General features: G+C 40.4%; 1 protein-coding gene across 1 annotated transcript; it reads right to left on the bottom strand.

Annotated features, from left to right (window-relative positions):
- Positions 1 to 2,334: 2,334 nt before the first annotated feature.
- On the bottom strand, positions 2,335 to 13,752 carry zgc:171971 (uncharacterized protein LOC569690 homolog). The gene is made up of 8 exons (XM_038735827.1): positions 12,781 to 13,752; positions 12,267 to 12,313; positions 12,010 to 12,164; positions 11,780 to 11,904; positions 10,700 to 10,811; positions 9,185 to 9,468; positions 4,987 to 5,139; positions 2,335 to 3,486 (listed from the first exon to the last, which is right to left on the bottom strand). Exons 1-8 carry the CDS (start codon positions 12,970 to 12,972, stop codon positions 3,346 to 3,348), a joined length of 1,209 nt encoding a protein of 402 aa, XP_038591755.1. The 5' UTR covers positions 12,973 to 13,752; the 3' UTR covers positions 2,335 to 3,345.
- Positions 13,753 to 24,569: the final 10,817 nt, after the last annotated feature.

Here is a 24,569-nt window from a genome sequence, read left to right as displayed (position 1 = left end):
TTACGAGATAAGATGTCATAATTACGAGATCAGGAATCCGGATCTCGTAATTATGAGAAAAGATCTCGTAATTAGAGATGACTGGAAAGGTGCCATTTATTACTGAGTTCAGTAAAGTTCCCAAAATTATGCAAAACTATATTTCTACAAACTAAGTGTTGTAGTATCATCAGCATGACATCACTGATACCTGGTGTGATTTTTGAGACACTACAGCCTTTAACAGTGAAGTTATTGAATATTGAAAATAGACCTACCTAATATTAGCTATGCAAAAGTCTTTTTTACCCTAAACAAAGTATTGTAGTATAACCAGCAGTATATCATTAATGTGTAAGGTGGTTTTGGGGGCACTATATTGTGTAAGTGTGAAGTTATTGAATATCTCTGCAGAATGTGTTTTCGGTGTAGACGGTCCCTGCGCACTCGTCTCACAGCCGGCTGCACATAGAGACCAATGTCATTTGTTCTGCTCCTAGGAAGACTCATTTATGTGAAAATGTACTTGTAGCTCGTTGTCTACTTAACTACGATAATAAAGAGGCGTCGTTTGTGTTTTAAACACATTTTGCTTACAGATTATTGATCCCGGCAGCTCAAATCTGTGAATCTATTTCCAACTTTACTGAACTCAGTAATAAATGGCACCTTTCCAGTCATCTCTAATTACGAGATCTTATCTCGTTATTATGACATCTTTTCTCGTAATTACGACATCTTTTCATCTTTTACGAGATCCTGATCTTCCAATTTTTTTTTTCTTTGGTGAATGCAATGCGCTTCCATACATAACTGGTCAAAGAGGTCAAAGAAACTGCCTGCTGAGGTCAGAGACAGAGATTCTGTCGAGGCACAGATCTGGGAAAGGCTACAAAATAGGACTGGGGGACTGGTCAGGGTTTAGAGAAAGCTGAACGGAGCAAAGTACAGATATGAATGAAAAGGTTCGGTGTCCTTGAGTGGACCAGCCAGAGCCCACACTTCAACCCAATCAAACATCTCTGCTGAGACCAGAAAATGGCTGTCCACCGACAGTCCACATCCAACCTGAAAGAGCTTGAGAGGATCTGCACAGAGGAATGGAACAAAATCCTCAAATCCAATCATAGCCAAGAAAACTCCAGACTCGCTGCCAAATGTGCTTCAGCTAAGTTAGGGTCTGAATGATGCGATATTTCAATTTCTTTTTGATAAATTTCAAAAACGTTTTCGCTTTGTCGTTTTTGGGTTTTGAGCGTAGACTGATGAGGAAAACAGTCTCATTTAAACGATTAGAGCATTAGGCTGCAACATGACGACTGACCGAAGGGCTTTGAATTGTTTCTGAAAATGAAATCCATAAAGTTGGTCAGTAGCAGGAAGCATGAAGTGCTCTAAAACTTCCTGGTAGACGGCTGCGTTGACCTTGGACCTCAGAAAACACAGTGGACCAACACCAGCAGATGACATGGCACCCCAAACCATCACTGACTGTGGAAACTTTACTCTGGACTTCAAGCAACGTGGATTCTGTGCCTCTCCTCTCTTCCTCCAGACTCTGGGACCTTGATTTCCAAAGGAAATGCAAGATTAACTTTCATCAGAGAACATAGCTTTGGACCACTCAGCAGCAGTCCAGTCCTTTTTGTCTTTAGCCCAGGCGAGACGCTTCTGACGCTGTCTTGTTCAAGAGTGGCTTGACGCAAGGAATGTGACAGCTGAAACCCATGTCTTGCATACGTCTGTGCGTGGTGGTTCTTGAAGCACTGACTCCAGCTGCAGTCCACTCTTTGTGAATCTCCCCCACATTTTTGAATGGGATTTGTTTCACAATCCTCTCCAGGGTGCAGTTATCCCTATTGCTCATACACTTTTTTCTACCACATCTTTTCCTTCCCTTCGCCTCTCTATTAATGTGCTTGGACACAGAGCTCTGTGAACAGCCAGCCTCTTTAGCAATGACCTTTTGTGTCTTGCCCTCCTTGTGCAAGGTGTCAATGGTCGTCTTTTGGACAGCAGTCAAGTCAGCAGTCTTCCCCATGATTGTGTAGCCTACAGAACTAGACTGAGAGACCATTTAAAGGCCTTTGCAGGTGTTTCCAGTTAATTAGCTGATTAGAGTGTGGCACCAGGTGTCTTCAATATTGAACCTTTTCACAATATTCTAATTTTCTGAGATTCTGATTTTGGGTTTTTTATTAGTTGTCAGTTATAATCATCAAAATAAAAAGGAATGAACACTTGAAATATATCAGTCTGTGTGGAATGAATGTATACATTATACAAGTTTCACTTTTTGAATGGAATTACTGAAATAAATCAACTTTTTGGTGATATTCTAATTATATGACCAGCACCTTTATATAACAAAGTTTATTAGTATAGCATCTCTCATAACCAATCTTAAAAAGTGCTTTGCATATAAACAATAAAGGATTCAGAAATCAAATAAAGGCATTAAAAAACTGTAAAACAGACGTCAGATAAACAAACTTACAATGTACAATGTCTAAAACATACCAGCATAACAGACATCAAAATTATAATTATTGTACTAGTCAAAGTGATTTAATGGAAGATGATGACAAAGTGTGCATGAGCTCCCCAAAGCAGGTCACTCCAAACAGCAGGTCCGTGTCTGAGGACCTGAGGCAGCCAACAGCATGGAATATGATTTGGAGCCATGAATAGCCTTGAATCTTGATCTTTCCATACCAACCCTCTGCCTTACTGTAACATATTCAACCACTAGGGGTCAGCCACATCTGGATTTTTAGTGAGGACGGGGCAACTGTTGTTGCTCTGAAGCTGATGTGTAAGAGTCTAATTCACTTGAAAAATTGTCAATGATGTCCAGGTGGCAGAAAAACATGCTGGTTCACAAACATCTAATAACAACAGTGAAAATATACAGAGCGTTCTCTTCTCAGTGAGAAGTCACCATCAGTAAATGGGTAGTCCGTGCTCAGGTTACAATATACTTGTTATATTTAATAATATATGTATATTGAGTCTGATAGCATAAATTTACCACACAACAACATGTCTCCTCACAAAACAAAATCATTTCGACTTTGACAGATTGCTTTCACAGAATTTTAAAAATATATAAAAGCTGCCTTAGAAGCATCAAATCGGAGGTCTGGAGAATAGCCATTTCCCCTACACAGTGATGTGTGTGTGTGTGTGTGTGTGTGTGTGTGTGTGTGTGTGTGTGTGTGTGTGTGTGTGTGTGTGTGTGTGTGTGTGTGTGTGTGTGTGTGTGTGTGTGTGTGTGGTAACGAAAAAACACAATCCTACAGAACGGAAACTGGAACGTATTCCATATTCCAGTTCAGCTCTGCTGGCTCTCTGTGCAGCTGATGATCAGGGTCCTTGCTGCTGCTCTGTTGCAGCTTGTGTCAGTAAAGTCTGGAAGTCCGGAGATAAGACCAGTTTGTGGTGCACATTCCCTAACACCATTATGTCTCCAGTCCGACCGTCGGACAGACGCACAGACACCAGTTGCTGCAGAAGGAAGAGAGAGAGACGGCTTCTATATTAATATTGACAGTGGTTTGTTTTTCTAATCACATACTGACTCAGTATTATTAACAGTGGTACTAATAATAACAATCATTTATTTTTAAAAGAATTGCAACTCCACTGGGAAGATATATATGTTTGATATACCACTTCCTTGGAGACAGGTGTATAGCTTGATTTTTCGTTGTGTATCTGATAGAAGGACAGATCTGTTCAGATGGGGGCTGTAATGTATCCTCAGTGGAATGAGGATGAGGAGGATGTGACTCATTTATTTAGACTTTGTCCTTATGTTATATGTGTCCAGTGCCCCCAAGCAATCTGGTGACTGAAGAAGCGGTTATTGGCTAAAACTGTTTTCTGTTCTTTTTAATGTGAAGACAAAAGAAACGCTTTGTTTGCTTGGGGGCACTGATTTATTCTAGAGGGCATAACTGCAAGAAGGCAAGAGGAGGTAAATGATTCTAAGACATGGTGTAAATTAAGGCCAGGTCTAGTTGGAATTGTTTAAGTATTAGTATTTCTATTATTATTTAGTTGGGTTTTATTTTGTTTTTATTTTTTGTGTCTATTATTGTGTGTGTGTTGTCTGTTTGCTTTCGGGTGTGTGGGCTTTGCAAATTGTGTTATTTTTATCAATCCAAAATAAAAACATTTCATAGAAAGTACTGATTTCCCTGTAGTAGATTGGTGAGTTAGTGATGAATGAATCCACTGCAGCATTTATCATTTGAAAAAGTAACGAACACGAGTTCATCTTAAAAGTAATGCACTTGCTGGATTATGGATGTGGATAATAATTTGAGCAAAAATTTCCTCTCTTGTCCTGCTGCCAGTTTTTAGTGATTTGATATTTCAATACAGAAATTAATTTCATTCAATAACCAGTTTTTTTTTTTATTTCTCTGTTTTTTGGGGGAGTAATCTCTGAATGACACTCATTATGTCCCACCTGCTGGGGCGGCTATGGCTCAGCAGGTAGAACGGGTTGTCCGTTAGGCGGAAGGTCAGCGGTTCAATCCCTGCCTCCTCTAGTCGATGGATGTGTCCAGTTGAATTGCCCCTGGCAGCTATTCCACTGTGTGAATGTTAGTTTCTGTTTGAACGCTTAGGCTCAGTGTGTGAATGGTAAAAGCGCTTTGAGTGGTCAAAAAGACTAGAAAGGTGCTATACAAATATGGAGCATTTACATTTACCACTGAATGACTGATGAAAACCGGCCGAGGTCAATTTCATGAACTAGTTATGTAACTAATAAAGGCTTTTTATTCAAACTCCACGTACTCCTGCCACTCTGTGAGTGACTGCCTGAAGTTTGCTCTTTTATACAAGCAAGTGACCTGACATGCTGACAGAAAAACATTAAGAGCACCCTGTGACTCACAGTAAGGGACTTTGGCTGCTTAACTGCTTAACTGCTTACTCTGCCTGTTACAATACAAGTATGTTATAATATGACACAGACACACACACACACACTACCTGCAAGAAGGAGAATGCAGCTCCCTCAGAGACGTCCATGACAATGTCACCCAGCTTCAGCTCCACCTTTCCGGACTTCCTGATCTGCAGTTTACCCAAAAAGCCTTCTGGGAATTGTGACAGCACAGGACAGCCGTCCTTCACCGCAGGCTCCTGAGGAGAGGCAGTGATACACACCCTGTTAATACCTGGCTAAATGTGACAGTTTGGGATTGAAAATGCCAGCAGCTAATACACTGCAACAATGAACTACTCTAAATATGAAAAAGGTATTTTTCTGGTTCAAATGTAGAAAAGTAGAAACAGCCTGAAAATAAACTAAAATAAACTATTCTAAAAGCCCTAGTCAAACTTTGTGAACATATAGGGCTCTAGTCTGGTACTCTGTGTAATTATAATAATAATAATAATAATAATAATAATAATAATGATAACAACAACTAAACCTGCACGCAGGTATCAACGGCACAGTCCCTCAGGCTTGGACATATAAATAGTAATGCAAATCATGATTTTGAATAACCTGGCCAAGAGGCAGCATATATAAAGAGAACAGATTGGGGGCCAAGAACGGAGGCTATCGTAGTATCGAAGTAAACTATCGAGGAAGTAGAGCCACCCAGGGTGACAGAAAAGGTTCTGTTGTAGAGATATGAGAGTAAAAAGCTAAGAGCCCTCGATTCCCACCCAAAGTCTCCCAGCAATGTAAGAGGATAACATGATCAACTGTATCAAAGGCCTCTGTCTGCAGTCCGCAGTTGCTCAGTAACCTTACCAAGAGCTGTGGCGGTAAAACAAGGCTGTAAACAGTTAAAAACACTAGTATTATTCATAAAATCTGTTGAAATGTGATTACTTTCTCCAGAACCTTAGATAAAAAGACAATTTGTAGATCTATAAATACTAGAGGACCGCGGGTCCAGATTAGGTTTCTTTAGCAATGGGTGAACAATGGCATGCCGTCAGGAAAAGAAGCAGAGGCCAAAGAATTGTTGAAAATGTGTGAGATAACAGGGCTAACAGTGGAAAATACCTTAGATAATATCTACGATGCAGGAGGAGGAACTCATATGTGAGACTGTACTCTCTAACAGTCAAACTGTAATGGGCTGAAACTGGGTAAAAGAAGCAGAATCAACAGGGGGAGTGGAAAGAATGTAGGTGTCAGGCTGGGACCTTATTTACAAAATGAGCAAGACATTCGGATCAACATCATGTTCAGGGAAAGAGGCAGAATCAATTACCTTATCTCTAGATAGACATCTGTTCAGAAAAGTCAGCCGATTGTGCATTATTAACTGCTTTGTGATAAATAAATATTTGGTTTGTCAGGGTGTTACGTATTATTTTAGATTTGGTGACCTTCCACTGTCATTCAGATTTCCGACAGAATCTTTTAAGGGTTTGAGCGTGATCGTTCAGCCAGGGGAGGTCATTTGATTTTTGTTTCCTAGTTTTAAAAGGTGCCGTTTGGTCACGTATGCATAGGCACTGGTCATGAAATGAATTTGCAGTGTAGGAACTAGAAGTAGGGAGTTCTAATGGAACTTGGTCAGTTATAGGCATATCAAGCAAATTACAGTGAGGAAAATAAGTATTTGAACACCCTGCTATTTTGCAAGTTCTCCCACTTAGAAATCATGGAGGGGTCTGAAATTGTCATCGTAGGTGCATGTCCACTGTGAGAGACATAATCTCAAAAAAAATCCAGAAATCACAATGTATGATTTTTTAACTATTTATTTGTATGATACAGCTGCAAATAAGTATTTGAACACCTGTCTATCAGCTAGAATTCTGCCTTCAAAATGTCCACCTCCACTCCATTTATTATCCTACATTAGATGCACCTGTTTGAGGTCGTTAGCTGCAGAAAGACACCTGTCCACCCCATACAATCAGTAAGAATCCAACTACTAACATGGCCAAGACCAAAGAGCTGTCCAAAGACACTAGAGACAAAATTGTACACCTCCACTGGGCTGGAAAGGGCTACGGGGAAATTGCCAAGCAGCTTGGTGAAAAAAGGTCCACTGTTGGAGCAATCATTAGAAAATGGAAGAAGCTAAACATGACTGTCCATCTCCCTCGGACTAGGGCTCCATGCAAGATCTCACCTCGTGGGGTCTCAATGATCCTAAGAAAGGTGAGAAATCAGCCCAGAACTACACGGGAGGAGCTGGTCAATGACCTGAACAGAGCTGGGACCACCATTTCCAAGGTTACTGTTGGTAATACACTAAGACGTCATGGTTTGAAATCATGCATGGCACGGAAGGTTCCCCTGCTTAAACCAGCACATGTCCAGGCCCGTCTTAAGTTTGCCAATGACCATTTGGATGATCCAGAGGAGTCATGGGAGAAAGTCATGTGGTCAGATGAGACCAAAATAGAACTTTTTGGTCTTAATTCCACTAACCGTGTTTGGAGGAAGAAGAATGATGAGTACCATCCCAAGAACACCATCCCTACTGTGAAGCATGGGGGTGGTAGCATCATGCTTTGGGGGTGTTTTTCTGCACATGGGACAGGGCGACTGCACTGTATTAAGGAGAGGATGACCAGGGCCATGTATTGCGAGATTTTGGGGAACAACCTCCTTCCCTCAGTTAGAGCATTGAAGATGGGTCGAGGCTGGGTCTTCCAACGTGACAATGACCCGAAGCACACAGCCAGGATAACCAAGGAGTGGCTCTGTAAGAAGCATATCAAGGTTCTGGCGTGGCCTAGCCAGTCTCCAGACCTAAACCCAATAGAGAATCTTTGGAGGGAGCTCAAACTCCGTGTTTCTCAGCGACAGGCCAGAAACCTGACTGATCTAGAGAAGATCTGTGTGGAGGAGTGGGCCAAAATCCCTCCTGCAGTGTGTGCAAACCTGGTGAAAAACTACAGGAAACATTTGACCTCTGTAATTGCAAACAAAGGCTACTGTGCCAAATATTAACATTGATTTTCTCAGGTGTTCAAATACTTATTTGCAGCTGTATCATACAAATAAATAGTTAAAAAATCATACATTGTGATTTCTGGATATATTTTTTTTAGATTATGTCTCTCACAGTGGACATGCACCTACGATGACAATTTCAGACCCCTCCATGATTTCTTAGTGGGAGAACTTGCAAAATAGCAGGGTGTTCAAATACTTATTTTCCCTCACTGTACCTCTAAGGCCAAAATAAGCTGTGTTTCCTACACAGACTTTACTTGGGCGAGCCGCCCAGGTATATCAACCATTTCAGCATTTTGCAGAGAAACACAGGGAGAGGCGTCTCTGGTGTTACGTTAGAAGATTCGACACAGTAGGTGATCAACAACAAGCGTCTTCCACACGGCTCACCTGCTGCTGTGAAAACGGAATTCAATTCAATTAGGCAATTTTAGGCAACTCTATAAAACTGCTGATGAAGAAAGTCAACAGAGCAAATATTTTCAAATGTATACAACATACTGTAACCTGGACCAATTCTAATTTTTTTTTATTCTAATTTTGAGAGGTGTCTAAGTGAGAGAAGGTCATGTAACCTGCTACAGTCTGGGAGAAACTAATAAAAAAATAAAAAATAAATAAAATATATATATATATATTATAGTTCTTAGAAAAAAAGAAAATCAGAATCAGTAGGTCAGACTTGGAAGATTGGAATTGGCCAAAATTGCAATCGATGCATCTCTACTTGTTACAGAAAGATCGCACATTCAAGAAGCCAAAATTGTTTGGTGTCAAAGCAGAGGGAAAATAAATGGGTATAAAGTGAACAGGATGTAAGTTGTTATTTCTACTGTCACACTCAGGTTTCTGCACCAGCTGAAACCTGATCAAGTAACACCAGATAAATCTGCATGAACAGATGCACAAGTGCATTAAGTAAAAATCATGAGGACTGACATATAGTGCAGGAATTCACAAGAAACAGTGAAAAAAGGCTTCCCAAGAGGGTCAGTACTTACACAAAGAAGAAAAGTGTGGAGCCAAAGTAAGAACCTGTAATGTGTTTCATATGTGCACAAATAAAAAGACACTAACAGATAAAGGGCACAGCAAGGCTTCAACTTGCAGCTACTGTGGATACCTTGAAACATGTTGCAATCCCGAGTGTATTAGATGCAGCGCACTACACATCATGCTGAAAAGCAAAAACTGCATTCACGTTGCCATGGCAACATCACAGTTTTAGGGTTTATTCTGTTACCTCACCTGTTCTTGTAGATGTGCAGGCCTCTTGGCTTCAGGCTTTCCTTCCTTCTTGGAAGGTTTCTCTGCTTTAGATTCTAGAGCAGTGTTGACCTTCTGTGCAGACGCTCTGCTCGGCATACAGTCAGGCAACTGCATGAAGAAGAGCTCCTCTCTGCCAGACAGGCGGAGGTCCTGCAGCAGTTCTACCAGAGATGGCTGCTCTGGTTTGGGTAGCTCTGTCCTACAGTGGCCTGCTTTACTCTGAGCTCCACAGGACGGTCTGAACAGAGGGGCTTTCTCAGGACCTGCCAACATGACAACCACAAACACAGGAAAGGACTGCAACACAATACTTACTGATCATGCACAGACACAGAGCGTGGGGGAGTGCGAGCAGGAGGATTTTGGATGGAGCTTAAAGCAGATATTTTCAAAAAGTTAGATTGTCTCTATATCTCCTGCTCCAACCCGCACCAACTTCGCTCCGGTACTGCTCACACCCTGAGCTCAAAGCATGCCCGAGCCCGACCTAGAATGCATCTCACACACCCACATTATTTCCTCCTATTCCTGTAACCCTTACAGATGACGATAAGAAAAAAATGCGCCGACATTGTTGCTGTCAGATTTGACAGCTTCATTTTGGAATCCAAAAATCCATTTCTCAAAAACATGCGGTGTACTACAAGAAGATGTTGGGAAAAAAGGTCATCATAGTAAGAAGGTTTTAACAAATATAAAATAATTAAATATTTAGGGATAACCACCAATGTAGGAACTAGCATTTTACTGTGTCAAATTTACATCAGCGGTTCGCCGTTCACATGCTTCAGCTCACATGTAGAAAGACACCGTTAATGAGCATGACTATGTTAACCACCTGTTTCTGAAAGTTGGGCAGCTGGTTAAAAGTGTACTTACTAAACCAAGTATGTCAGCTGACGCACCGTGTCGCTGTACTGCCACCGCTTATAATATAGGCTCGGCCTACTAGTTTGATGACTGAATAGTTTGTATTTTGTAGCCTATATATTTTAATTTCTTCCCCACGACATAGGCCTAAGTGTAACTTCAAATAAATAATTTCTATTTGGAAAATGTGGTTTTGCCTGTTCTTTTCGATGCCAGGCTAGGGATTTCGTTAAAATTAAAATAGACGGGCAGCTTTTTATCTATTTTTAAGCGATCTTAAGCAGCTTTGAGTCCACTCCGCTCTGGTTCAGGCATGCACAGAAGTCATTTATTTTACCACCTCTCTAGCCTCCTCCTTTTTCAGCATTTAAGCATCTGTGAATTATGTTTATTTCTTTAATGTGAGTTCATTAAATGTTGTGTATCTTGGGGCTGGGCTGGGAGTCTGTGTCAAGCTTGCGTCACATGAGCAATGCCACATCGCCAAACTAAACCGCCTATTGCTGCAATAAATGGTATAAACCTCCACGTGTGTCCTGACTGAATTAGCTTTTTGTCAACAGGCCTGTAATGTGAGATTGTTAGTGGTGAGATAGCAGCAGTAGTCAGAGGGGGTTTTCTCACATGCTGTGGTGGTTGTAAGAGTCTGACTCTTGGTGAAGCTGCTGGACTGACTCAGAGGCAGCTGGATGGGTTTCAGCTTGGCATCATTCCTCAGACCTGGATCATCTATGAACTGTAGGTGCAACATATAATATTAGCAATGAACAATGAGGAGATGAGGGTGATTATTACTATAATGGATAATAAAATTAATTAAACCTCATTGACTCATTACAAACTAATGCTTTGCAGCTAAACACTCTGCAAAACCACAGAATGTTTTAATTCTAGTGGAGAGGAATGAGCTGAGACTGCACTGCTGGAAACCAGCAGCTTTCTGCTGGCAGCCACACTAAACTTCTTAAATGTTAAATGTGCAATATGCCTTGCCAGATTAAAATATTAAACTCTGATATTAAAGACAGGGGAAAACTCTAAATGAATATATACATATTGATATAACAGTAAATTCTCAAGATATGAGGGGCCTTATGAAATAAACAAGTTTTAGTTTTGGAACTCTGCTTTGGTACAGAAATAGGATGTTAAGTCATAGGATGTTAAATAGGAGCTTAAGTAATGTTTATATTTTCACATTAACAATGGATCAACTTCGACTCTGTACGCTGTGAAAGGTGTTTCTCTGAAGCAGAGTTTTTTTTCTCAGGAGTTGCAGGAGACCATATCAGAGCTAAAAGAGGAGTGAATGTCGCACTGCAGGTGAGCACGGCTACCAATGAATGATAATGTTGCTCTGTGTCTGCTGCACATGTAAATATCCAGAGAGTGATAACACAATAGCCACAAAAGCTTCAGGAAGCCATATTTCAAATGATGTGCTTTTATTGTTGTGCTGCCCCCAAGTGGCCCAAAAAAATAAATGCAGCTTTAAAGAATGGGTTCTGTCCCAGGTGCCCATATGAACATTGAAATAGTTTCTGATTGCTCCACTTGTTCATACTGGTTGTAACAGATCACTTTCTAATGTACTTCCAATGTAAATATGCAGGACTGTGGGTTTTGTTCCCGATCAACTACACTGGAAGCACAGTAGCAAAGGTGAAATCCTTTAAGGTGCAGCAGCTTGCAGGAAGTACTCACATTATCCCTCTGTAGTTTACTGAGTATCTCATCTTCATCCTCCTCTGACTCTTTCATCTCTTTCTTCACCAGTTTACAGACAGGAGAGGTGGTGGAGTCATGCAGGTCTGTAGTGCCACGCCAGCCTGAACAGAGAGACGTGAGACAGGGAATACATCTGTAACTGAACCTCTGGTGTTCACGCTGAAGTTCCACTGAAAATGAAAGGACAGAAAAGAGGAGTTGTCCACCTGTTTTGCGTACAGTGTCAGCAGGACCCTGTTCAAAGATGGAGTGAGACTGGATGGTCTGAGGCCTCTCTCTCCTCCTCCCTCTGTTCTCTCTCCTCCTCTCATCCCTCTCTCTTCTCTCCTTTTTTGGAGACACATGGACCTTTTCCTTTAACCTGGGGAAGATGTCTGATGTTTATAATCATTAAACACATACAGACAGCACATAATATGCAAAGCTTAAAACTTCATTAACAGGAGACTGGACGGTCACTCACTCATCTTTGCTTTTCCTCACAGCGTGGACATTTGGCTCAAAGGTTTTCTTTGGGAAACAAAAGAACAAACAAAAAATAAAAACATTGTTAATACAAAGTATCTCCTGGGATTCAAAACATAGATGCTGCAAATACATTTAATGTGCTAGAAATAATTTTCTAGCTGCCAGATTCACTATTACAAGACTGTGTCCCTTATCTTAGTGATCATGTGATTTTTCTTTCCAACCAGCAGAATTGTGAGAAAAATTGTGAGCCATTATTAATCAACTGCATTAAAGCAGCCATCAAACAAAATGAGTTTCCTACTGCAACCCTGAAGTGGCCCTCTGTGAAAGGAAGGTGTTCTCACACCCTGAGTGTCATGTTATCATTTTAATCCAGTAAGAAATTACTAATTGAATTGTGTAACGTTACTTGTAGGCATTGTTTTGTGCATAATGTCCAGTCTGTCTGTGCTTTCATATTGTACAGAAAAAAAAACTATTCCACCCCTTTGATGTGTCATTAATACCTTTGTTTTTTTGAGGGCTCCCCCCAGTGTGAGGTCCCTTGTTCTCAGGGACGTCAGTCTTCCAGGTGGAGCAGAGGAGGACAGACTCCTGACCCGGCCTGGTAGTCCTCTGCCCGCAGTGACACTCAGCCCAGCCCCGCTGCTCCGGCCGGAGGAGCCGGGAACACTTGCTGCATCCCCAGAGTCTGTCATTTTGTGGTGTCTGGTCGTCCTTTTAATATTTTACTGGTACAAAACTGCAGGTGAAGCGTTTCACATGACAGAACACCCTGTTTTTATTGTGCACATAATCAATACCGTCAGTTTGCGACACACTTTGGAAATTTTGGAAGTAACGTTAACGTTACAAATCCGTTTTTTTTGTTTTGTTTTGTTTTTACGAGTGAGCTCACTTAATTCCCTTCACGGCTTTTGGCAAGCAAAATAGCATGAAAACAGTTCATTCACCTTTAAAACCATGGCGAACAAGCATTTTAAGCTAAGCACAGGTCCATGTAACGTTACACCAGGCAATTTAACAGCTTATTACCCTCCATTTTGTTCGCACCCGCGTAACGTTACTCTGAACAAGCTGCGCCAGAAAGCAAAACTGCACACTCGAGGACAGAACGCTTCTGTTTTGGCAAACCGAAATACCGTTAGTTTTTAGGAGTTGTACGTTATTCGACCTCGCTGCCTTACACAATAACGTTAACGTTATCCTTCCTGAAGGCTGCACACAAAGAACTGTCCATCTTTAACACATCTTCGTGGTGGTTACCCAGCCGAGTGTCCTGGCGGTGGTTGTAGAAAACGTTCAGTGCTGAGTGAAAACGATCAACATATTAAACCAGTGATATTATTCCAGTAGTTCCGTTTTGCTGACTATTTTACGTGTCGAGTTCATGTTGATCTAGTTTCCTTCCTACTGTGCTGTTATTGTTGTTCCTAAACGGTCCTGCACAGGTGGAACCACAAGAGGGCAGTGTTAATCTGGTGTATGAGCCTGTGGCGAGGTGGTCGAAGAAACTCACAGCAAAACCAGAGACACTTTAAGGAATTTGGCAAACCCCATAGGTGGAACTTATTACTTTTACTTACTGTACTTAAGTACAATTTTGAGGTATTTGGTGCGTATACTCCACTACATTTCATGGAGGTGTTTTTATACCAACATTTATCTGACACCTGGAGTTACTTGTTACTTGGCACACTATCAGAGGGCTGTGTTACCTTTTTCGCTCCATTTACTTTTCTTCACCATTTTAACCATATTTTATTTTTTGGCTGTTGTAGCCTGTGCTATTTCAAACAAATGAAGCATGTTTTAAGTGCTACTTAAATCCACTTTGTTTAAGTTGTCTCACTATACATGTCTGTTTATTAAAACAATCTTTTCAACACCACTTTTCATTCCAACTCAGTGACATACATTTATAAGTTGGTAGCTTGCTAGCTGGTTTCAAGTTTTTCGTGCGTTGTGTTATGAAGTGGAGGAGCAGACCATGATATCTTTGGAGGTCGTTTATTTTCTCTCTGTCAACACGTTAATACACAATCCTCCCCTCCATTGTCATGTTACAACTTCAGCCCCTACACAAGTTAAATGACAAGGGAATATTAGCGTACGCGGGACAGAAAATAAATCACAAACATTCCTCATATATTGACAAAGGAGATCTAACACGTCAGGTGATAACTATTTACATAGAATATTGTGTAATTATAATAACATATTTGACTCTGTTACACCCGATGATCACAGTCAGTCAAAGGACAGAACCATTAAAGTACTTTACAGTGAATGCATCCATCCATCAATTAGCACTTTAGTGATGATGGTTCAGCAGCTCTGTTTCTCTACTGCCTGCATGTTCTCCCACCTAGTCATAAGGCTCTCTGTTATTACAGTTTTCTTGATTGCTCAGACATGTTTTCTTGAAGCTCTAAACACAAATCCACAACTTCTCACCCAATTCCCCAAACATCCTATTTTCAGGTCAAAATGAAGCTCTCCTCTCAAAACCATTCAATCTTGCTGAAAAACCAAACTTTGCCCTCAAACACACACATACACACACACACACACACACACACACACACACACACACACACACACACACACACACACACACACACACACACTACAACACAGTCTGACACTCTGGTGAGATAAATTCAAAACAATACTACAGAATACATTACTAATAACAACTGGTTATTAGTAATGTTGCTTGTGGTTCTCCTCAAAAACCTTTTCACATGATGAACACAACAAAAGAAATAACAAATGTAAACATTTGCGCATTTTTCATTCCTTAGTGTGCTGTACAGTACAACACAGCAAACAACTAATGATTCTGCCCCAGCATCCTGTCTTTGGTCTGGGACAGGCCAGAGACTCTTGTCCTCCTCCTCCTCATTCTCCCTACTCCTGCTCGTCCTCCATCCTCCTCCTCTTCTGGTGTCCTCTACCTCTTCCTTCAGATTTCTCTGGATCCATTGATCCAAAACTGAATGAACTGACTCTGGCCCTTTTTATCTGTCTATTCTAGGTTCTGATTGGTGTGTTATCAATTTTGACTGTTTGTGTCTCCACCTGGGTAGCTGGTGCTGCTATTTGAGCTCGACCTGTGCTGATTGAGTGAACAATATTTAATGTTAGTGCTTTCTCAATGACCACATGGTGTAGGCAATGAGAAATGAAGGGGTTTGTGTGCAGAGTTTAGAGAAATGGGTGTTATTTTAGAAATTTTTTTTTATTGTTTTGAAATTTTAGTTCAAAGGCCTGGTTATAGTGTTTAAGCAATTGAGAAAAATTGTAACTGGAGTATAAATTCAGTTCATGTTACACAAAAAATATTTGCTATAGCTGTGATCCATTTAATTATTGTTTGAAGCTGAATTCAAAATTAACTAATGTGCAAATAGGCATATAATTGTCTTTTTCAGTCCATAAAACTTGTGACTTTTAATCCAAACTGACAGCTGCGCTATTCAAACTCTACATGGTCAGCTAGCACTGTTCTGCAACATCAGCACATATATAAATTCTAATGAAGTAAATGTACATTAACTCTTATCCAGCTATATCTGTGGTGCAGTTGCAGTAAGAAGATGACTTGAACTAAGTAAAAAAAAGTACAAAAACACAATCCAAATGCTCATTTGCTTATTTACCAGCAGACTGTTTTTTAACTGAGTTAAGAGTGAAAAGACTGCAGAGAGGTCTCCAGGGAGGAAGAGTGAGAGAGATAACAGGATGGGGACTGACTGGTCAGAAAACTGTATAGCGCTTGTCCCCACCTTTTGTTAGGATGAAGGCACAACAATATATCAGAAAAGTAAAATATTGATCTGTATGGTATGTTATTCATTTATTAATAATTCTGAACCTCATATATGTATAAAATCCCGCTGACTAACTGACTGACTGACACAAACAGGGACACTCACAGGACAGACACCAACAAAGAAGAAGAAGATGATGTTCTTATCACAAATGTTAGTAGAGATAGGAGGATTATTGGATTTGCTTCAGGGTGCAAAAACATCTTCCATCCAGAATGTAGAGACAAAATTTTAATCATAGGAAATGACATTATGTCTGCATGATAATGTGATAGACCCTGTACAATGAGGTGCTCATGGTCAGGTAAAGGCTATCATCATGAAAATTGGGATCTCATATCTAGATGCACAGTTACCTCTAATTTTCTGTAGGGTCATCTTGTGTTGTATGGCTAATCTTTCTGTTATCTCAGTCAAAGTGTGGCAACCTACAGTGTGTGCTAACTCAAAGCTGTGACACGAAATAATGCTTCATGTCCAGGTGAAAAATCTCTATCTGCAGGGAGGAGGACGAGTCAGTGGGGGAAAAGCAGTGGAGCTTATGTTAGCCTCAAACACTGCACTACAGTCTAATCCTGTTTTATATTATACTTTTAAATTATTCTGTATAGGGTAACGTTTTATACAAACACACAGAGACCTTGACTTGCATTTATACTTGCACGGGAAAGGAAAACTCTGTTTTAACAGGTAGAAATCTCGAGCAGAACCATGACTCAGGGCAACTAACTGCCTCGACCCACAGGGGGGATGCAGCCAACACAATATCCACACAGAAATACATAAACAGTAACGGTAGTAGTGGTACAGACAGAACATGAAAAATGGTTCTAATAATGATAGTAATATTAATGATGATAATGACTAGTAATAATAGTTGTAGCAGAGGGTGTTGAGCAGGAACACGAGGGCAGCAGGTGACTCGCAACCACAGATCCAGACTCCACAGCTTCAGAGCCAGAAACACCTGCAGAAAGTGATAGGAGGAGAGAGGAGAGGGATGAGAAAGGAGCTCAGTGCATCATGGGAGCCCTAACTAAAAGCTTTATTAAAGAGGAAAGTCTTAAAAATTTAAAATAATCATCTCTAAACAGTGCAACAAGAAGAATGTAATACCATGGCCAAATGTACCTGTCTAGTGGCCCTGCAGGAAAACTTTACTGTTTGATCTCTACCAACAACCTCACAATTTCTGTTTCTCTCTTTGTGATAAAACATAACTTTGTGTGGGATTAAATGACCACAGAAGGTTAATCACCTATGTTATTTGTTAGATATAACAAAGACATTTGGTAAATACAATGTTGATATGTTCTAGTAATGATATATTATTTCTGAAATAGTAAAATGCTGTTTATGGTGCCAGTAGCATAAAGAAATAGCTTCCAGTCAAAATTGTGACTGATGGGACAATACAGTACTGGGACTCAGACAAAGTTGCATAAAATTTAAAATTTTTATCAACATCAATTTAGATTAGGTTTTGGACATCCTTGATTAAGTTGAGCCCTAAGACTTTCCCTATGTTACTTTTATGTGTAATGTAAAGCACTTTGAATTGCCTTATTGTTGAAATGTGCTATACAAATAAACTTGCCTTGCCTAAGACGCTACTTGCTACATTGTGATTACAGTTTTTCACAATTGCTAAGCCACATTTTCTCGAAACTTTAAATACAAAACCTAATCTTTAAACTACATTCACAAAACCCAAGACTCTTCTGGCAAAATCAAACAATCGCCTCAAAATCATGTGATCTATGCTCATAATCGAACACTTCTTTCAGAACATAAACACAGCCAGTCATTATGTAAAACACTACAGAGCATTCTTTCGACGCTACATCAGAACATTGAGAACACAGCGTCCAGGACATGTAGTTAAAGAAAATGTTTTTTTCCAAATAGGAAACATATTTTCCAATTTTAAAAAGTATAATAATCACAACTTAGTAAATATATAGTATACTGCAAGTAATACAGTATTGAATACCTGTATATTCAGCACTTGCATAAAACACAGTACTATAAGCCCAAAGAACAAAGAAAACTAAATGAAAAGCACATTACACTCAAAAATGTTGTGCAACAGCAAAATCAAAGTCCGAGAGAGATTCATTCTGCCTCAGGATCACGTCTTTGTGCTGGGTCCGGCCAGAGGACTTCGTCCATGCAACCTTTTCCCTTGCCAGGCAACGGGGGTAAAAACCCTCAGGTGTGCTGGATGCAGCCTTGCTGTAACAACACTCCTCACCACAGGCCATTTCCATTGCCTGTAAGAGATTTCCCCTGGTAAATGAATTTCCGTCATAGACATTCCACCACCAGGCAGAGAGAAATTCTTCTATTGGATTGAAGTAAGGGCTGTATGGCTGAAGGTAAACATTTGTCAATCACTGGTTGCTGGTTGATGTTGAACCACTTGCTTAGCGGGACACCACAGTGAAAGCTGACATTGTCCCATAGACAGGATGTACTGCCGGCTGATGATCCTGCTGCTCATGCTCAAACACAAAATTTCAAAGACCACCCAGAAAAGTAAGACAATCTTCAGTGTGATATGGCCCCAAGGTTGAATGACAGTCCAGAACCTGTCCCTGACTTATAGCTTGGTCAAAGTGTGACATTGCCACTTCGCTGGCCAGAGACTGGTTTGATCACATCATAAGAAACAAGTGTGCAGCATTATGAGTTGTTGTGTGTAAAAGATGTAACCCTAACCCTAACCATGGGTTGAAGTTGTGTTTAACTTTTGCCGCATGTATTTACCATTTTGCAACACAGTGCATCACAGTGCAAAATGTGTTTTAGTGAGTGAGAATATATTTAGAGTTTTGCAAAGAGTGGATGAGATTTGCAAACAGAGTCTTAACTACCTGAACTTGTTTAAGGTTTTGCCAAAAGAGTGACTGATTCGACAAATGGATTTAGGCCACTGAGCATTTGGTTCAGAGAACTGGGTTTAGTGTTTTAGCAGTTGCGAAAAACTGTATTACACCAGGCTAACACAAGTGACTTTGACAGTGAGAAGTCATATCTTTGCTGTAAGGGGCGAACTGGCCATTTACTTGCAAGGCTGAATAAATGATCTCCAGCTGAAATCATTGGCCTTGATGTGCCAGAAAGTGATCTGATGGATGAAAATCATAATTTATCAATAAGATCCCGCTCACCACCTTACCTGTTACCACACCACTGTATAAGACTACAGAGTCAATTCAACTGTTCTACTAAATCCTGTAAAGCCAACCTCTCACCCATGACTTTTGAAAAACCATGTAACAATGTCAAACCAAGAACCAGATCCTCCACCATGACAACAAACTGGGAATCCATCAGGAAGAAGTCAGACTAACAATACTTTTAAAAGACCAACAGGTGGCGACCCCACTCCATGAACCAGCAAGGTTCAAGCCCAGTAAGTAAAGTATTTAGTCTATTCCATCTGACCTCCAACCACAAGTCCTCTCTGGTTCTCTCTCATTGCCTCTCAGACAAGGAATACATTTACCACTGTCACTCATAGGAGGGTGAATAGAAATGATCACAATCTAATCTAGATGTGTCTTCACATGTATGGAAATGAAGGAAAAATAATCTATGATTTCCTTGAGAAAGAAAGCAGTGACAGATCAATTTGCCATATTTTCTCTATTAACTTATTTTAATGAGAAAAGTTAACATGAGGCAGGTTGTGCCTGTGTCTGTGCATAAGAAAACTTTTTATGCAAATGTATGGACAAATCTTTGTGTGCAAGGAGGTAGTAATCTGTTTAAGTGATGATTCTGAATTTAAGACATAAAATAAATGCAGAGAATCTCCTTTGGATTATGTAGAATCGAATAGTCTTCAGAGCATTTTATTAAAAATGTACTTTATTTATTAATTTTTTTTTTTTTAATTCGATGACGCAACACGTAACCGGTGAAATACATAACAGACACAACAGTATTTGGTGAAAATACACAACAACAGAAACAAGAAACAACTGTGTACAGTTGGACATAACAGTATTTTGGATATTAAAATTTTTTAAAGGCAGTTTGTGTGGTGTGTGTGTGTGTGTGTATGTTAAAGAGGTAGAAAATGGGAGGTGGTGTGGGGGAAACTGAGTTGGGAAGTATAGAGATTAAATGCTTTCAACATAAGGAAAGAAAAAGGTGGTGGGGGGGGGGTGTTAACGAGAAAAAGAAAAGCAACAGCAAGAAAAAATAAATAACTAAATGAAGCAGAAAGAAATATGAATAATAATAATAGTAACATTGCATTGAATAAAATGTCTCTTCCTGCCTCCCTTTCTCCTCTGACCGCCATGTATCATAGTTATTATACTCACATTATATTTGTACTCAAAATAAATAGGTTTATCCTCTGTTTCTGTACAACCAAGCACTAAAAAGCATTTTGAACTAGACTGTGGGTTTTTATTCGTTGGTTAAATATTAGTATATTAAATATATCTATAGACAAGGTTTGTGTATCCATAATTTAATATTTTTTCAGTTGTTTAGTAGGTTCACAATAATTGTGGGATTTGTTGACAAGAAGAAGAAAAATGCAGAATATCACAGACTCCTTTAATGAAAAAAAAAATCATCATCATGACCATCATGCTGCATACTCACAGAATCTGATCAAACTGGAAGAATATAACCAGGTTAAAAGTTTCAATACTGAGTTTGTATCAATCAAAGGACAGCATATCCACATCAGGCAACAGTGAGCAAACCACATTTTTAATAAAAGCTGATATCTGCTCAACCCTAGTTTGAAGTACCGCATCCCATCTCAGTACATGCTCATAAAATGTAAGCACCTGAGGGGTTCTTCATTAATCTTTGGAAATGTATCCCTGTAGAACCTGACAGAGGTTGCATACCATTTCTCCCCTGCCTCGGCCCTGAGGCGAGCCGGGTTGAAGCGTGATGTTTAATCTATGAGAAGAGATCACAGATGGCGTTCATACAACAGGAAACAATTCCATCCATATGCATGAAATGTTAGTAGATTCAGGTTTGATGGCCAGAGACTGACATGGTCACTGGTCAGTGACTGGATGTGCACAAGTTTAAAGGGGCAATTTTCTTATTTTAGGCACATCCCAAAGGCAAACACCTCTAAACCTGGATTGTGTGCAGATCATTTGTACTTTTTAAAAATACAGGGTTTTATGAAAACCTAGCAGAGGCCTTATTGGAATCCTCCTTTTGCCACAAGCCTAATAATGATGCCAAAGGTCAAGTGTTCTATGAGTTTCATAAGAATATACATAAGAAATGTTTGGCCTTGCTGGTACAGCTTCCCCTACTTCAGATCATGCCTCTCCAACAGATTTCACACCAATTAACAACTGTAAGGCAAGGGCATCCAATGACTACTCAATTGTCCCTAGCAATAACTTTGATCAAAACAATTAAATATAACCACTGTAGTCCAATGCGTTGTTTTAAGTTTTGAAAGACTATGTCCTTTTTGGTTTGGTTTGGTCCGCTGCCTATGTTTTTCAGACCCTCAGTGACTTCATTTCTAATGTCTTTTATAGGGCTGACCCCAAATAGTCGAAGATTCAATGCTTCGATGGGTGGAGCCTGATTCGACTGTCAATCTCACAGTCGAAGCTTCGCAGCGAAACAAGGATCATTACATCCATAAGGAACACTAACGAACCAGCGGTATCGATGACCCGGGATAACGACCCCACTGAGGTTAAATAGCTGAGTTTCCCTGCCAGTTAGTCAGAAGTGAAGAAGTCCTTTGGATGAGGGACGAAACGTCTTCCAGTATCTTCAACCAAGTCCAGTTGCCCTTGATTTTAACCTTCGTTGAATAACTATGACCTGGATGACTGAGAATCTTCATAGACAAGGATCATTCCATTTTGGTGATATGGGGGTGCTCAACGTCTGATAGATAGATAGATCTACCAGTTTTCTCCCATTAAGTTAATATACAGCCTGTTACAATATGCATTTCAACGTTTAATGCTGTAAATAAACATGTAAAAAGAAAAAAACATTCCAATAAATGTTTTTAAAGTGCATGAATGGATCCAACATTGTAACCCTAACCCTGGGTCGTCAGTGCACATCTGTAGGCGTAGCGTGTATGTGTGCAGTGGCAGAAGAGAAATACTTGCTGAAGAGACAGAGCCACAGCTTCACCACTGTCGTGCTGAGTTGTCCACACCTCGTGGGACTTTCGGGTAATTTATCACCGTTGATGAACCACACAAAGAATATTACATCGTTTTTAAACAGCCGCTACTTGAAATAGACCCGCAAGGAACCGCGACGTGCATGCAGTTGTCGGCAGCACGGCAAAAGACCGGTGAATGGCAGGCAAGAGACAGAGAGAGACAGAGAGAGAGGGAAAATGGTCAACAATAAGCCTCAGTTTAGCTTCGGCTTGCAATCGCCGCTCACAAAAACACATGATTCGACTATAGGCAAGACTTGACGATTCTGATTCGACTATGTAAATCCTTAGTCGGGGACAGCCCTAGTCTTTTATTGTCTCCACTACTGTGCCTCAGTTCCAGAAAAGATCCCCAGCTTGAAATTTGGGGTGACAGGGCCTTTTCAGTTGCTCCCTCTCTCTGGAAGTCACTACAATCCCACATTAAAGAGGCTCCCAAACTCCTAACAGTCAAAATATTCCTCAAAACTTACCTGCAGTTCATTTACGGATAGAGAAGAGAAAAAAAAGTTGCTAAACAGGGATTCTATGTCATTTTCCATAAAATTTACAGGACCTATCAACATCTGAAAATCACATTAGAAGGTTATGTAACATCATCACAGCCAATGCCTCTGTAGCAACACTGCTTTGCTCCTCTAACATTTCCCAGCCCTCTGTCACCCTCTGCCACATATCAACTGTAAGAATCACTTAACACTACTCAAATCTGCTCACATACATTAACTGCACAATGTGCAGTTAATGTATGTGTCTACATGCTCACAGAGTGGGCTTTTGGAGTATGTTCCACATCTCCTGAGATTGTAATTATGTTGAGTTGAGTGAGAGAGGGAACCTGAGAGATAAGGAAGCGATATCCATCTGAAAGCCGACCATCTGTAACCCCTGCTAGCCTTTAGTGGTGTAATGCCTCAGTGTTTTACTGCAGACACATATGGTGCTAGCACTTTTCTTGCTTTGTAAGCCATAAGCAGTTTCGTTACCTGCAATTAAGATCCAGCTTGTTAGACGAAAAGGAGGAGGAGGAAGAGGAAGAGAATGCTGAGAAGAAAGGAAAAGAGAGCAGTGGGGAGAAAGGCAGCGGCTGATGGATCTGCAGTTAAACTCTTATGGCATGGACATGCATGTGTTTATGTGTATTTAGTTCATAAATCTATCACTTACATCTTTTCACAGAGCTTGCTTCAGTATTAGAATCTCCATGTTTCTATATTTTGCCTTTCTACATGTACATACAAGAGTGTGTTCAGGTTGGCATTGCAAAGCTGTTTCCATGTCAGTAAACATTGGATTGAGTTTGAGAGAGAAGGGGTGTGTGTGTGTCTGTGTGTGCATGCGATTGCAGTACGGTCGCCCTAGTCTGTACTGCAGTGACAGTGATGTATGGGTAATTTAAAAAGTCATTCTTTTCCATAGAGCAGTCTGCAGTCAGGCCAGCCAACCGCAGCCCATTCCCCTACAGCACTGAGAAAACTCATCTACATCCACTCCAGCACTCATTTACACACACACACACACACACACACACACACACACACACATATGCAAAGAGTTAAAGTAGCACACATAGCCACAATGCTACATTTTAAAAAATAATTTACCAACTTTTTGATATGACAGTCTTCTTCAGGGTACTGAAGGACAAAACAGCTCAACAGACCTTAAATAGAGCATAAGACAAAGCTGTGCTTTATCATGGAGAGGAGTGTCCTCAACTACATTTGCATGTTGTAGGAGGATAAAAAAAGCTACCTGGTTCATTAAAACCTCACATTAGGAGTTCTACATTATGTCAAAGAAAAAAAAACATCTCCATATAAACATTAAAAAAGGATAGTGTCATGTTTGTTTAAGTTATTACCAGTTTTATTTTGAAATACCTCTCCTCTCAGCACCCCAGAACCTCCGCTGCCCAATGCCACGTCGGTGGCCCTGCTGCTACCTGTTTCTGGTTCCCAATTGGTGGCCCAGCTGTCACCAGCTCCTGGTTCCAAATATATGGTCTCCTCATGGACCCTCAAAGCTGTCTTGCCTTCATCGCAGACCTCCAGAGCCTTTGTCACCCGCCTCCAGAGAGGTCTTGCCTTTGTGGCTGGCCCCCTGAACAATCCTGTTTTTTCTGAAAGATGATCTTTATTCATAGTGGGGTATGTGAGGTCCCTGAGAAATAATTTTTCTGTCTTTCTATCATTTGAATGATAGAGGGCTGTAATCATGCTCTGGCTGGAGAAAGCCAGGCCATTTGGATTTCTATGTACTT

This window comes from Micropterus salmoides, unplaced genomic scaffold, assembly GCF_014851395.1.
Source record: "Micropterus salmoides isolate LMB-PRFRI ecotype aquatic unplaced genomic scaffold, ASM1485139v1 Ms_hic_scaffold_21, whole genome shotgun sequence".
NCBI lineage: Eukaryota > Metazoa > Chordata > Actinopteri > Centrarchiformes > Centrarchidae > Micropterus > Micropterus salmoides.
The sequence above is the reverse complement of the archived record's forward strand: the minus strand, read 5'-3'. Positions and strand labels throughout refer to the sequence as shown.